Raw genomic sequence first — 13,291 nt, 5'->3', positions numbered from 1 at the left:
CGTGGGTAGCGGTAGGGCGACAGCAGGTACAAGGAAGGGATTTTTGCCCAAACAGAACTTTTCTGGATTTAGGCTTGCTCAGTCTTGTAAAAAAAAAAAGAAAAAAGTTGCCTGGCAACAGAACAGCCTCTTCACCTGGGCCGTGTTGGAGCGAATGCAACTGCCAGTAGGTGGCTTCACGTTTCTTCCAAATTAAAAAAAATACAACACAACAAAACAAAACAAAAATTTTGACGGACAGAGACAAAACTGGGCCAGAGAAAGTAGGCGACAGACCTTGAATCGCGCACACCGCCGCGCACGCGCGGTCCGGGCAGGGCGCGCGCCTCGCCGGCGCCGCAGCTCCCGGAAAGGGCGGGGCCGCCTCGCGCTCCCATTACTTAAACCCGGGAGCGCCTGCCGCGCGCCACCCGAGGCGCCTCAGCCGCTTGCCGAGCGGTCGATGTCCTCGCTCCCGCTGCGCGCGCTCTTTCGCTGGTGGCTCCACCCGCCATTGTGTAAGTGCGACGACTGCTCTGCTCCTCGCGTTCTCGGCGCGCGGCCCCGGGAGTGGGGAGGGGGCGGGCGCCACTCGCTGGTCTCGTTCCCGGATGGTGACGGAGGCGCCGGGAGGGACTGGACGGGGCGACCGCGTAGAGGCGCTCGCCGTGCCTCTGGGTTGTGCCCCAACCGCCCCGGAGACCCGCGCGCACCGGGCTTCCAGCGTCCCCGCTGGTTCCCCGCGCGTCGTCCTCGGCGGACCAACGGGGGCGCGGGATTAAAGCAGCCAGATGTCCTGAGGATTTCGCGAACTGCCTAACTAGAAATGCTAACGTGGCATTTTTATTTTTTTAATGCAGAGGCCAATAATCCGATATGGAGCATGCCTTTACCCCGTTGGAACCCCTGCTTCCCACTGGTACTGTATGTTTTTCCACGTTTTCCGGTGTCATTGATGGGCTCTTGCCCAGAGTCCAGGAGGGATTAAAAAAAAAAAAAAACAAACCTGGACTCTAGCTAGACCCGGCATCGTTTCCAGTCTGCCTTCCATTTATCTCTGCACCCTTAGGCTCATTGTTTAACCTGCCGCGCCAGTTTCCTGGTCCTTGCCCTGCAGAGTTCTAGTGAGGGCTAAACGACTTTGATACATTGTATGCATCCCACCTGGGGAAGCGTTAAGAGCTACTTGTAACGCGTTAGTTGTGAGGCCCCTTAACAACTGTGAACTAATCTCTAACACAGCAGAACTTCAGACATCAAAGATGTAAAGATCAGTCAGTTATTGCCTGTCCATTCTGCGAAGTGCCTGAAAATATCCAATAAAAGATTACTAAATGGCTATATAAAATGTTTTAAAGATATAATGGGCACTTAAGGATTTTTGTTACTTTAAAGTTTCAAATGATCGTAATTCACATGGAAATAGGTGGAAGGAATGCGTTATGAGGCTAATTGTCAGTGGCGTTTATTCTCAGTGTAGTAATTGATTTGTGGCATAATTTTGCACATGAAATATCTTTTACACTTGATCTTAGCCAAAAGGCTGAGAAGCGATGATGAAATATCTTTTTATCTACCAGTTTTTTGTGTTGTAGAGAACTTCTCTAGTTTATCAGTTTCACAATTCAAATATAGTGCATCATTTTGTAATATTTAAATTTGTTTTCTGTAACTTACCTTTCTAGCACAAATAACGCCCCCCTTTTTTATCACAGAATCTTTTAGTACAAAATCATAAGCATGTAATTCTGTAACAACAGTATCACACTCTAGCATACATTTTAGATGAAATGTTCACATTAAAACTATACATTATTACACCCAGATTATTACCCTACCAACTGTACTCAAGCAGTTGTTACTTCTGACCCTGAACATAAATTCATGTTCTATTTAAGGCAGTGATTTTCAACCTCTTTCATCTCATGGCACACATAAACTAATTACTAAAATTCTGAGATGCACCAGAAAATGTTTTTTTTGCTGATCTGACAAAAGCAGGCATGGTTTTGATTCATTCATGCCAGATGGCTATTGTCCTGTTGGCTGTTGTCATTTTTTCATTTGACAGTTTGCTTGAAAAACAAACAGGGTAAAGAGGTCCGTGCCTGAGACTAGTCAGGTTTTGCAGGTTTTACAAATTCTTGTGGCACATGGATTGAAAATCACTGTTTTTTAAGGTATTGAATTTGGTGTGAACTTGTCAGCTTTTCCACATCCTGGGAGAAGTGAGAGAAAAGACCTCCAAGGTTGAGAGAATCAACAGTAGGGGACCCGTACTTCTGACTCTGCAGGGATTCCCTGTGGTCCACACATCCCTTTACATCTTACTTACAGGTGAAGGAAACAGCAAACTAGAGTCTGAACCTAGATAGGTTTGTTGTGGTGGAGTTTTTATACATGAAACAGCTTTTCAAAAGTTAAGCTTTGGAAAATGTAAACATTTTGCAAACTAAATGTCTTCGTGCTTTGTTACCTGGTATTGGCCTGGCCAACAGCATTTCCGAGAGTAAGCATTGAACCCAGGTGTGCTGGAGTCTCAGCTTTGTTACTCAAACCCAGGTGCTATGCTGAGTGGAGATTTCTGGTGTTTTCTAGGTCGAACGGAGTGCACAGTACAGACATGAGGGCTGCATATTAGAGCTGGGGTCTAGGAATGAGAACCTTTGGGTTTAAATCTTCGCTTTGCCACTTAGTAGTTACCCATTTTTGTACAGTTGTCCCTCCTATTGGGAAGAGATTGGCTCTAGACAGCCCTTCCCCCACCCCCAACCCTGCAGATACTGAAATCAAGTCCCCTGCATAAAATGGTGTAGTATTTGCATATAACCTATGCGTATCTTCCCCTGTACTTTAAATCTGCTCTAGATTATTTATAATACTTAATGCAATATACATAGTTGTACATTGTATTTTTTAGGAAATAATGACAAGGAAAAAGAAAAGACTGCATGGTAAATTCTAACACAACAACGTAACTTCTGTTCCCTGAATTCTTGTGACCTGCAGTTGCTTGAACCGTGGATGTGGATATTGGAATCAACTATGTTTCGGTTTCTTCCTGTGTAACACGGGATGGTTGGCAGGGTTATTGTGAGTGCAGCCTTAATGAGTTGTAATGGAAGTAAATCAGCACCCCTAGTGATAAGCTATTATATTCGGCTGCGAGACTAGGGAGAAAGTAGAAAGGTGGTTGGGGCTGAGGGTGGAGAAAGATTGGAGCCATAGCCTGCAGGAGACACGGGCAGTTGTGCGCCTTCTGTTTTCCTCAAGGGCTTGCTGGAGGTGGCCTTGACTTCTAAGGCAGATGTCTGTAAACTGCAAACTGGAGTCAGGTGTAGAGGGACCTGAAGCAACCACGATGTCTTGCTGAAAGCACAGATCCACCGAGATATACCAGCACTCCCTGGGGGGTGGGGGGTGTCTGCGTGACTTAGTGGTCGTCATCCTTTTTTTCTCTCGCTCCTAAGAGTAAATGTATACATACATGTATACACACATGTGTGTGTATGTGTATACACATGTATGTGTATGCATGTATATGTCTCATCTCAAGCCCTGGCCATGAAGCAAGGGCCCCAGGAATTTAATGGTTGACTCCCGACACTGAAGAGATAGTTAAAAACAGCAGTGTATCCTGAGGGACCCGTGTAGTAGTTGGCCCTTTATATTGATAGTAATTCAGTAAATGTTTGAGGCTAACTATACAGAGGAATCCCCTTCATAAACAGACATTTAATACTTACCTGGCAGAGAAATAGTGTTTTTGTTAATAATTCCTGTGTACTTCTTTTGTGGGTCTGATTTACCTATACTGCTTTCTCAGATTTAGTATCCTGGGCAACCCACCAAATAAAATTAAGCTTGTTCTCTTCAGATTAACAAGTTGCTGGGTAGGCCAAATGCTCTTTGGGATGATCACTTCCTCAGAGAGAGAGATTAAAAAAAATTGTTTTGCTTTTGTAAGTAAATACTTATTTTTTAAAAAGAAAAACTACTAACTTAGCATGTAAAATTTTCCTGTAATTCCTCTTGTAGAAATAACCATTACTAAAAGTTGGCATATATTCTAAATATTTACTTTGATACATATACCCCGCATAGTATTACTCTTGTTTTAAACAAAATGGATTCATATTATGAATTGTTTCATAAATGAAAATTTGGCGGGGCGATGAGTGAAAATACAAATATTTTTTACTAACAACATGGTATGTGCTCTTTGTTAAATTTTTTTCAAACAAAAGAGAAATGTCCCTGAACTGAAGCGTCTATGCAGGTTCCCAGAGATTATCACTCAAACTCTGTGCTCGTCTGAGTTGTGTGTATATAAGTCAGACAGGACCCGCTGTGCGTCCATTTCTGCAACTGCTTTCCCTGCCCGCTTCCTTATGGGCCGTGTGCGCAGTGTCCCAAGTTTTGTTTTGCTGTGTAGGCAGCACAGACCGAACAAACTAGTCTTTCTTAGTAGATTCTTAGGTTATATCTGGTTTTAATTGTTATGAGCAACGGCGCATATCTCTGATCGTTGTTTCTACATATTTATGTGAGTATATCAGGATGAATGTCTAGAAATGGAACTTGGATTAAAGGGTATGTTTGCCTTTCTGTTATAGAGAGGAACTAACGGCTAGTGTACGCCCTTCGGTGCCAGGTGCTGTGGGGTGTGCAAACGTGAAAGATGTGACGGCCTTTATCCGTCTCATCGGGAATGTTACAGTCTTGTAGGAGAGTCCAGAACAGAGCGAGATGGTTTGTAGTTAGAGATTGAGCCTGGTGTTGTGGAACCCACACAGGAATCGCAGGGAGGGGGGAAGGAGCTGAGGGCAGGCTGGAGTAGGCAGAGAAACCATGGGGCAGACCGGCACCCACTGGGCCTCCACGCAGCCCTGGATTGAAATGGTGAGTGCCTAGGGGAAGCGGGAGAGCACTGCAGGCCTCGCTTGGGCTGTGCTTGAGGGAGACCTCAGTGCTGCCTGTGACCTTGAACGGGAACACCTGGTGGCCAGTGAAGGTGGCGAAGGCCTGACTAGGCTGGAAAGTGCAGCTGGAGATTTTGGAAGAATGTGGTTGAGCGATGAGGGTGAAACAGATTGTAGAGAACAGAAAGTTTTTGCTTTCTTTGCTGAGTCCCCTTGGAACATTCACACAAAGTAGCCTTTTCTGTGCCCTGAAACTCAACTCAATTGTGTTGTCCATATCCTGCTTTGATAGTCATATATTACTGGTTAAAGTCCTTATTCTGGCCTTACAGGTCCTCCAGATCTGATTCCTAACTGCTTTTCCGGAATGCTTTCATCCTGTGCCTCTGCCCAGCCAGACTGAGCTGCTCACCTTTGTTCGGGCTTCCTCACTGCTCTTGCCTCCGCTCCTGCTAAGTTTGTTGCCTGGAATGTTTTCTTCCAGGCCTCTGGACTCTTAACTTTCAGCCATTCTGAACTTCAGAGGTGTCTCTGTGATTTTAGTTCGCATTTCCCTTCATCAGGAAGGCTGATCGCGTCACATGTTTACTGGGGTTTCTATCTTTTGTGTATTGTTTATGCCTCCAGCCTTTTCTGTTGGGTTGGCTCCCCGCCACACACTTTTGAAATCAATTTGTAGGACTTTCTTTTAAATTGAGATACAGTTGACATATATTGTAACAGTTTTAGCTGTAGAACATTACAGTTTGATTTATATATATTAAAAGATGATTACCAAGAGTTTATTCTGGATATAGTTCTTTGACTCTTGATTTTTCTCATTGGCGAAATAGGGATAACGTCCCATTCCTGAGAGATTGCTGTGGAGCTTAAAGACTAAAACACTGAACAGTGGCGCACAGTAAGGATGCAAACATTTGAGTTAGTTTCTAGTCATTGCTTTTCTATTTCTCTGAAGTTTTTTTAATGAAGGAAGAAGAATATTTAAGTGGTAAGGGAACGCTGTTGCTAGTCTCAAGTCTGTAAATATAGGCGCCTTTTCAAAATATTCTTATAATTCTGGGCTTTTTTTGCTTTGTTCTTCAGTGTGTGATTGTTTCAGTTTTTATCATAGAGCTTTATGTTCAGAACTCCATGTATTTGAAAGTAAAGTTGATTTATTTTACACACTTTACAACTAAAATAAAAGTGAAGAGGCAAACTGTCCTCAGAATTATTTCTTCGCAATCTGGAGACACAAAGCAGACAGTCACGAGGCTTTAATTTCTGGTTTAATAAAAATATGGATGTTAGTTAATTTTCTTATAACAGTACGTATAGAGGGTGAGGCAAAAGTGGGTTTACAGCTTTTTATTTTGTAGAAAATAACATATCTGATACCACCCAAATGTAAACTTTTCCATTGCTTCGAAAACGACTTTTGCAATTGCTTATTCCAAACTAGGGCTGCCTGTGCAGTCCATTCAGTCTTTTAAAATCTAGCACAGTTGTCCCTCACACTTTAAATCCCCTTTATCATTGAACATTGACATTTTAAATAAAGGCTTTCCATCACTCTTAAATAGATCTGATAGAATAAAAAGACTGCAATCAGATATGAAACATCATTCACTTTCAACATACATTAATATAAACTCAGTGGAGAAATCCATTTTCTTTTCCCCACGTAACTTGATCATTATGAATAAGTTTTATGCTAGAAAGCCCTTTATCACACTCTGTATTTCTTTGCAAAAAGATTATGTTTCAATTTTAAAAAGATCCCTAATGCTCTTGGGAGTTATTTCTTCTGATCTGAATCACCATTGTTGAGGCTTACTGTAATTTTATTTGTTATTTTATGTTATTGTTTAGATTTATTCTGAATTTAATTATCATTTGAAGTATCACAGTTCAAGCCAACATAATTAAACTGCAAATATTTATAGCAACCAACTCTTGCACGGCGCTGTGCTGGCCACAGTTATGGTACTTGTACAGGGTCACGCCCACAGCAAAGCGTTGGAACTAGAGACCCTAGGTTTGTGTTTCAGCCTCTTTTTCAGCAGTTACCGTGGCCTTAGATATGTGCGTTTCTCCGTGCCTTAGTTTCTGTATGTAAAGTAATCTACCCAGACATGGAGTCGTTGGGCAAGTATAAGACAGTATAAAGGGCAAGTTTAAGTGAAGTCCCATGCAGATGAATAATGCTTTCCACTCCACTAGATGAACTTTCTTATATTCAGTATTAAACTTTGAAATCCTTCCATTGATTATTCTGATTTGTAAAGCAGATGGCTACTTCCTTCAGTGTGTTCAGCCAACTTAGGGGAAAGAGTATTTAAAAAAGTCTAGCAGAACTATTCTTTGTTTCCTAAATTCTGCATTTTTCTTCCATGTTTGTTGAACTTTTGATTTATAGATGAATGGATTATTAATGGTGGACCCGGATTTTTGATGCCTCATGGTTGAATGGTAATGAATATGGGAAATCCTGTTCAGTATATATTCATGCCATCTCTTACTCTTCTGGCATTTAATTTCCACTGAAAATGCCTGATTAAGTTCACCAAAGGCATGAGAAGCATTAGTGTTCCCCAGTTTACCAGTGGGTGATTTGGGAATTGCTGGGTTATCTGCAGCGAGAGTTCTGACTTCTCGTCCTGCTGTGTGTGTGCTGGCCGTCTCCGTCCGTAGTCCTCTGTGTTTGGCAGCAGCAGACGGACCCCTCAGGAATCCTGGATGATGTTGTTCACATGGTCTAAACCGAGCCCTGAACTATTAATCCCCTTCTTTAATCTTTACTCAGAAAATCATAGTAAAATGACTTGGTAGATTTGATTCACTTGCATATTTTTTAAATTAAACATTAAAACTGTCTCAATATACACCAATAATATAGTGACATTATTTGGTCACATCTCCTTACCGATGAATTATTTTTTAAAGATTTTATTTAATTATTTTTAGAGTGAGAGTGAGGGAGTGAAGAACAGGGAGAGAAACCCAGGCATGTGCCCTGACTGGGAATCGAACCCGAGACCTTTCGCTTTGTGGGATGATGCCCAACCCACTGCGCCTTGCCAGTCAGGGCCAGTTAAGTATCCTGATTTGGTTTGGTCTCTACTCTCGAGATAAGCTGCCCAACACAGCAGCCACTAGCTACATGGCTACCGAGCACTTGAAATATGGCTAAATTTCAGTGTAAAAACCAACACTCCCCTCAGTTACTGAACATTTTTTAAGTGTTTGGAACAGTATATGAGTGGACAAGGGTTGCCTTAACAAGTACCATAGAGTGGGTGGTTTAAATCATAGAAATTTATATTCTCACAATTCTCAAGCTAGAAGTCCACGGTCAAGGTGGTGGCAGATTTGGTTTCTTCGGGGACCTCTCTGCTTGGCTTGCAGAAGACTGCCTTCTTTCAGAGTTGGGGCCGTCTGCTGCCCCTCGGTCTGTGTGTCCCCTGTCTTCTGACCTCCTAGTCTTAGAAGGACACCAGTCATATTGGGTCAGGGCCATCCATATAACTTCATTTCGCCCAAATTACCCCTTTAAGGGCTCCACCTTCCAATGCAGCCCACAGTCTGGGGTTAGGGTTAGGACTTCAACGTGGGAATTGTGTGAGGACGTGCAGCTCGGCACACAACACATTATGTATGTCAGTTTACATTTCAGCTGGACGTTTCTACATGGACTTGATCCATATTTTCGAATTCTCGTGATTCCCAACGAAGGGAGATTTTAATGTCACTCCACTAGAATATGGCTGGCATGTGAATCAAGAAGTCCATTTCAGTCCTACCTAGTTGCTGTTTTATACTTACACAAAGTTTTCGGTTTACTTAACACTTTCTGAATATCACCTGGTATGGACCACACCCCAGCAGATGCTGTAGAGAAATGAGAAGGAACCGACAAATCTTCCTACGAAAGAGTCCCTTCCTCAGCAGGCTGCCCAGTACAGTACAGCAGAAGGGTGATGGCGTGGTCATTTAAGACTTTCCAGTGGCCTCATTAAAAAGGTGGAACAAGTGAACTTAGTTTTAGTTCTATAACTTATCTACCCTAATATCTAAAGTAGTATTTCACCATGTAACCATAATAATTATTAACGCGACAGTTTACATTTTTTTCCGTGTAAAAACCTTCCAACGCAGACGTGTAGTTTGGACTTTCAGCAAATCCCAATCCAGATGCTGGATTCTCAGTGGAAATGCTTGCTCTGTATTTAGTGGTCATTTGTGGTATGTTTTGTGATGATGTATCAACAGTTTTGCTTTTAATTGTGTCGCCAGCTTTGGAACGAACTTCAGACAGAGGGCGTGGCATATTCCTCTGGAAGGAAAGCCTTCTGACAGGCACTGGAGATAGAACCGGAGCTGAAACTGGGTTTGCAGACACTAGAGTTTTCCTAATGTCAGCGTAGCTTTTTGTTTGTTTGTTTATTTTTTGTTACTTAAAGCACCGTGGCTGCTTTGGGACCTGTACAACTAGCAATATTTTTAAGGAAACTTTCATCTCTGAGTGACAGGGAGGTGTGGGATGTTTCTGTGATGCGGGGCTGGTTAATATAGCTAAGAGACGAAGCAGCGGATAGTTGAGTTACAGGCTTTAATCCTCTTCCTTTACTCTCCTGCCTTTTTTGAAATTCAGGAACCTGTCCTAGGTGGTCCGCAGGGCTCTTGAGTGTTCATGGAAGTTCACTGCTGTGAGCACTCAGCCGCCCCTGGTGCGGAGCTCCTAGTTGTTGGAATCCCTCCTCCTTACCCCCTTCCGTTGACTTCTCGCTCGATATGACGTGCTGACTTTCTACCGTAACTGCACTTTGCGCGTTTGACGCCCTCTAACTTCTCCCTGTATTTTACTCGATTCTCCTACTTGCCATAATTTTTGTCGACCTTTTAATTAGTTTTCTCATATCCGGAGACAGACGTTTGCTTTATCCTCATTGTACACGTGGCCAAATAGTTTCTTTTGGCTCAGTAATTATCTCATTAACTTGGTCTCTGTAGTGTGCCCCTGTCTTTCCATTTTACCGTTTTCGTAGCTGTGTGCTTTTAGAAACAGAACCTTCTAAAGTTAGTTTAAAAATAATCTTAATTCCTTAAGAGAATTTTGTAAATTGATACTTTATAGCATTTTAAAAACACTCCTTTAGATGAAACTATTGAAAGTCTCAAGTGAAGCTGTGGGAGCAGGTTTAAATTCACAGTGCTGAAATGTCACACCCAAAAAGTCTGTGGGCTTTGATACATCAATTCCAGATGTCTTTTGAGGTTTTCTCGGAAAAATGAGGTGTGTTTGTGCATTAACTTCCCATCAGATGAACTTTATTCTCTTTTTTGTGTGTGTGGTTAAATGCATCAGAAAGAGTTACTCTTTGTAGGTGGCAAACAGATGCTCAGACCAATGGATTTTGTCCTCGGAGTGTTCCCACATCTTTATCGCACTGTTGTCTTTGAAGGTTTCCATTCATCATGGTGAACAGCTTCTTTCGTTTTTATGACTTGCAGAGAGTTTACGCATTTGATTTACTCGTAGGTCATGTGTAAGGTTGTGGCTTCTGGCTCGGTTGCTGCTGTTTATGTTGAGGCGATTTTATTTTTCTTTTTTATGGTGGGAAAGCTGCCCTTAAACCGCCCTTGTGGTTTCTTCCTGGCCTGGGTAACCTGGGGGAAGTAGCACATCCTGTGTGTGGGAGGGGCCCTGAGAAATCCCTGGAGTCCAGGGCAGGTCTGTTTCTCAGTGATTCTCTGAGGCGGCTGTTCAGTGTTTTTGCTTGAACGTGTTCAGGTAGCGCTTCCCTATTACGCAAACATGCACTGTTGTTGGGCGACTGAGCGTTAGAAATGCGTATTTAAAACAAGCTGAAATTGACCGTTAGTACTCTGTTTTCTAACTGAAACAGTACAGAAGACTTTTACTTGCTTGCTACTGAATTGCCCTCACGTATTGAAAAACCTTATCCACGTTTTTCTTTTCTTTTCTTTTTTTCAGGCTAACTATTGTAGTTATTTGTTCAGCAATTACTTGATTGCCTGTCATGTACCAGGAACTGTTCTGGGCATTGCAAGACATACCGTCAGTTTTCCGACAGTATGTCAGTACTGACATATGTCAGTTTTCCTTACATTTCACACTTTGCAAATCCACTACCCCAGTACAGGCATCAGTAATTTACTTGGGGAAAATCAGGTGTTCTCAAGAATGCTTAGTGGGAGCCTGTTTTCCGTTAAAAAACCCCACAGCTGTTTATGTTACAGCAGTTTTAGGTTTATAGAAAATTTGAGAGGAAGGTACATAGAATTCCCATATGCCCCAGCCCCACACTGGCGGGCCTCTCCCGTTACCAGCATCCTGCTCCTTTGTTACAACCACTGAACCTACGCTGACACCCATCAGCACCCACAGTCCATAGCTGACGTTGAGGCCCACTGTTGGTGATGCACATCTTTGGGTTTGGACACGTGTGCACAGTGATGACTTGTCCATCAGACAGTATCATACAGTGTTTTCACTGCCCCAACCACCACTGATTTTTTCATTTTCTCCATGTAGTCTTGCCGTTTTCAGACGTGTAGTTGGAATCATACAGCACGTCGCTTTTAGAGCGGCGTGTTCCACTTAGTAACAGGCACTTAAGCTTTCTCTGTGCCTTCTCATAGCTTGGCAGCTCGTTTCTTTCTGGAGGGACCACCGTTTACCCACCACCCACAGGAGGGCACTCGGCTCTTGCCAAAGTTTGGTGATTCTGAACAAAGTGTGCTCATAAATTTTCAAATTTGCGTAAATACCAAGGAGCATGATTGCTGGATCTGGTAAGAATTTGTTTTGCTGTGTAAGAAGTCGCCAGACTGTCTGACAAAGTGACTATACTGTTGCGTTCTCACCGTCAGTGTGCACGAGTTCCTATTCTCTGGCGTTTGGTGGTGTCCGTGTTTTGGGTTTTGGCCGTTCTGGTAGGCGCGCGGTGGTTTCTGTGGTGGTGTTGTGGCGTGTGACGTGATAGAGCATCTTTTCATATACACGTTACCTGCCTGTGTGTCTTTGGTGTTTGTTAAGATCTTTGGCTCATTTTATTGTTGGGTTGTTTTCATTTCGTTAAGTTTTGTTATTAGTATACTTTGAAACACAGTTCTTTATCAGATGTTTCTTTTGCAGATTTTTACTCCTGGTCTGTATGGCTTATCTTCTCATTCTTTTGACATTGTCTTTCGCAGAGAAGTTTTAAAGTTTAATGAAGACCAATTTATCAATTATTTCTTAAATGGTTTGTGCCTTTGGTGTTGTATCTAACACCAAACCAAGGTTATCTAGGTTTACCTGTGTGTTATCGTCTAGGAATTTTATAGTTTTCCACTTTACATTTGGGTCTGCAATTCATTTTGAGATCAGTTTTGTGAAGAGTGTGGGTTTATGTCTAAATTCATTTTTGTATGTATGACGTCTGTCTGGAAAATGTCAGCCACTGTTAATATAATGAGAACAGTTTGCATGACACTGATGTAACCTGGTGGCCAAGGAGTACATGGACTGGAATGCACATGTGTGAACACTGACAACTTCGCTGTACTAGTCAGCGGGGGTGGCAGATACTGTTGAGTGAGCATGTGTACTGTGTGGCCATCACATTCAAAATGACTGAGGGAGTAGAGCGACAAATCTGCGTCAGATTTTTTTGTGTTAAGCTTGAACATTCCTTCATGGAAACGTTTTGGATGATTTAGAAGGCTGCAGCTCTTGGTTAACCGGTGATTGACAGCTTAATCACCACAACCTGCCCACTCAGGCATCACACTTTGTGCAGAGATTTTTGGCCAAACATCAAATCACCCAGGTGCCTCAGCCCCACTACAGCCCAGATGTGGTGCCCTGAGACTTCTGCCTTTTCCCCACACTAAAACCACCTTTGAAAGGGGAGAGATTTCAGACCATGGATGAGATTCAGGAAAATACCACAGGGCAGCTGATGGCAATTGGAAGAACTGTGTGAGGTCCCAAGGTGCCTACTTTGAAGGGAACTGAGGCATCATTGTCCTGTGTGCAATGTATTTGTACGTCCAGCTTCTTCAGTAAATGTCTCTGATTGTCATAGTACGTGGCTGGATGCTTTCTGGACAGACCGTCTTACATGTCCAGTTCCAGCATCATTTGTTGAAGAGATCATCTTCGCCCTTTGTATTGCCTTTGTTCCTTGTCAAAGATATGTACGAAGGTCTATTTCTGAGCTCTCTTATATTTTCTCGGTGTATCTAATAGTTTCCCAGTATCACACTGGGAAAGCTTGGAGTTTCTCACCATGAAGTGGGATGTTTGTTGTGGCTGTTTTGTAGATAGCCTTCATGTAGTTGAGAAGTCTCCCCTGGATCCCTAGTTACTGAGACTTTTTACCATACATGGGTGTCAG

The 13,291-nt window shown here is 42.8% G+C and overlaps 1 protein-coding gene across 3 annotated transcripts in view; it reads left to right on the top strand.

The window, feature by feature from the left end:
• Positions 1–405: 405 nt before the first annotated feature.
• TPK1 (thiamin pyrophosphokinase 1) overlaps positions 406–13,291 on the top strand; it is a 255,230-nt gene continuing 242,344 nt past the window's right edge. For 2 of the 3 annotated variants that reach the window (XM_037030295.1, XM_037030294.1), the window contains exons 1-2: positions 406–497; positions 840–898. In XM_037030295.1, coding sequence (XP_036886190.1) covers positions 856–898 — 43 coding nt within the window. In that variant the 5' untranslated portion in view covers positions 406–497; positions 840–855. The remainder of the gene's footprint in view (positions 498–839; positions 899–13,291) is intronic. The other variant, XM_037030299.1, reaches the window with a different exon arrangement.

This window comes from Sturnira hondurensis, unplaced genomic scaffold (genome assembly GCF_014824575.4).
Source record: "Sturnira hondurensis isolate 20B ecotype Veracruz unplaced genomic scaffold, ASM1482457v3 Scaffold0001547, whole genome shotgun sequence".
In the NCBI taxonomy this organism is placed as follows: domain Eukaryota; kingdom Metazoa; phylum Chordata; class Mammalia; order Chiroptera; family Phyllostomidae; genus Sturnira; species Sturnira hondurensis.
This window is presented reverse-complemented; position numbering and strand designations above follow the sequence as displayed.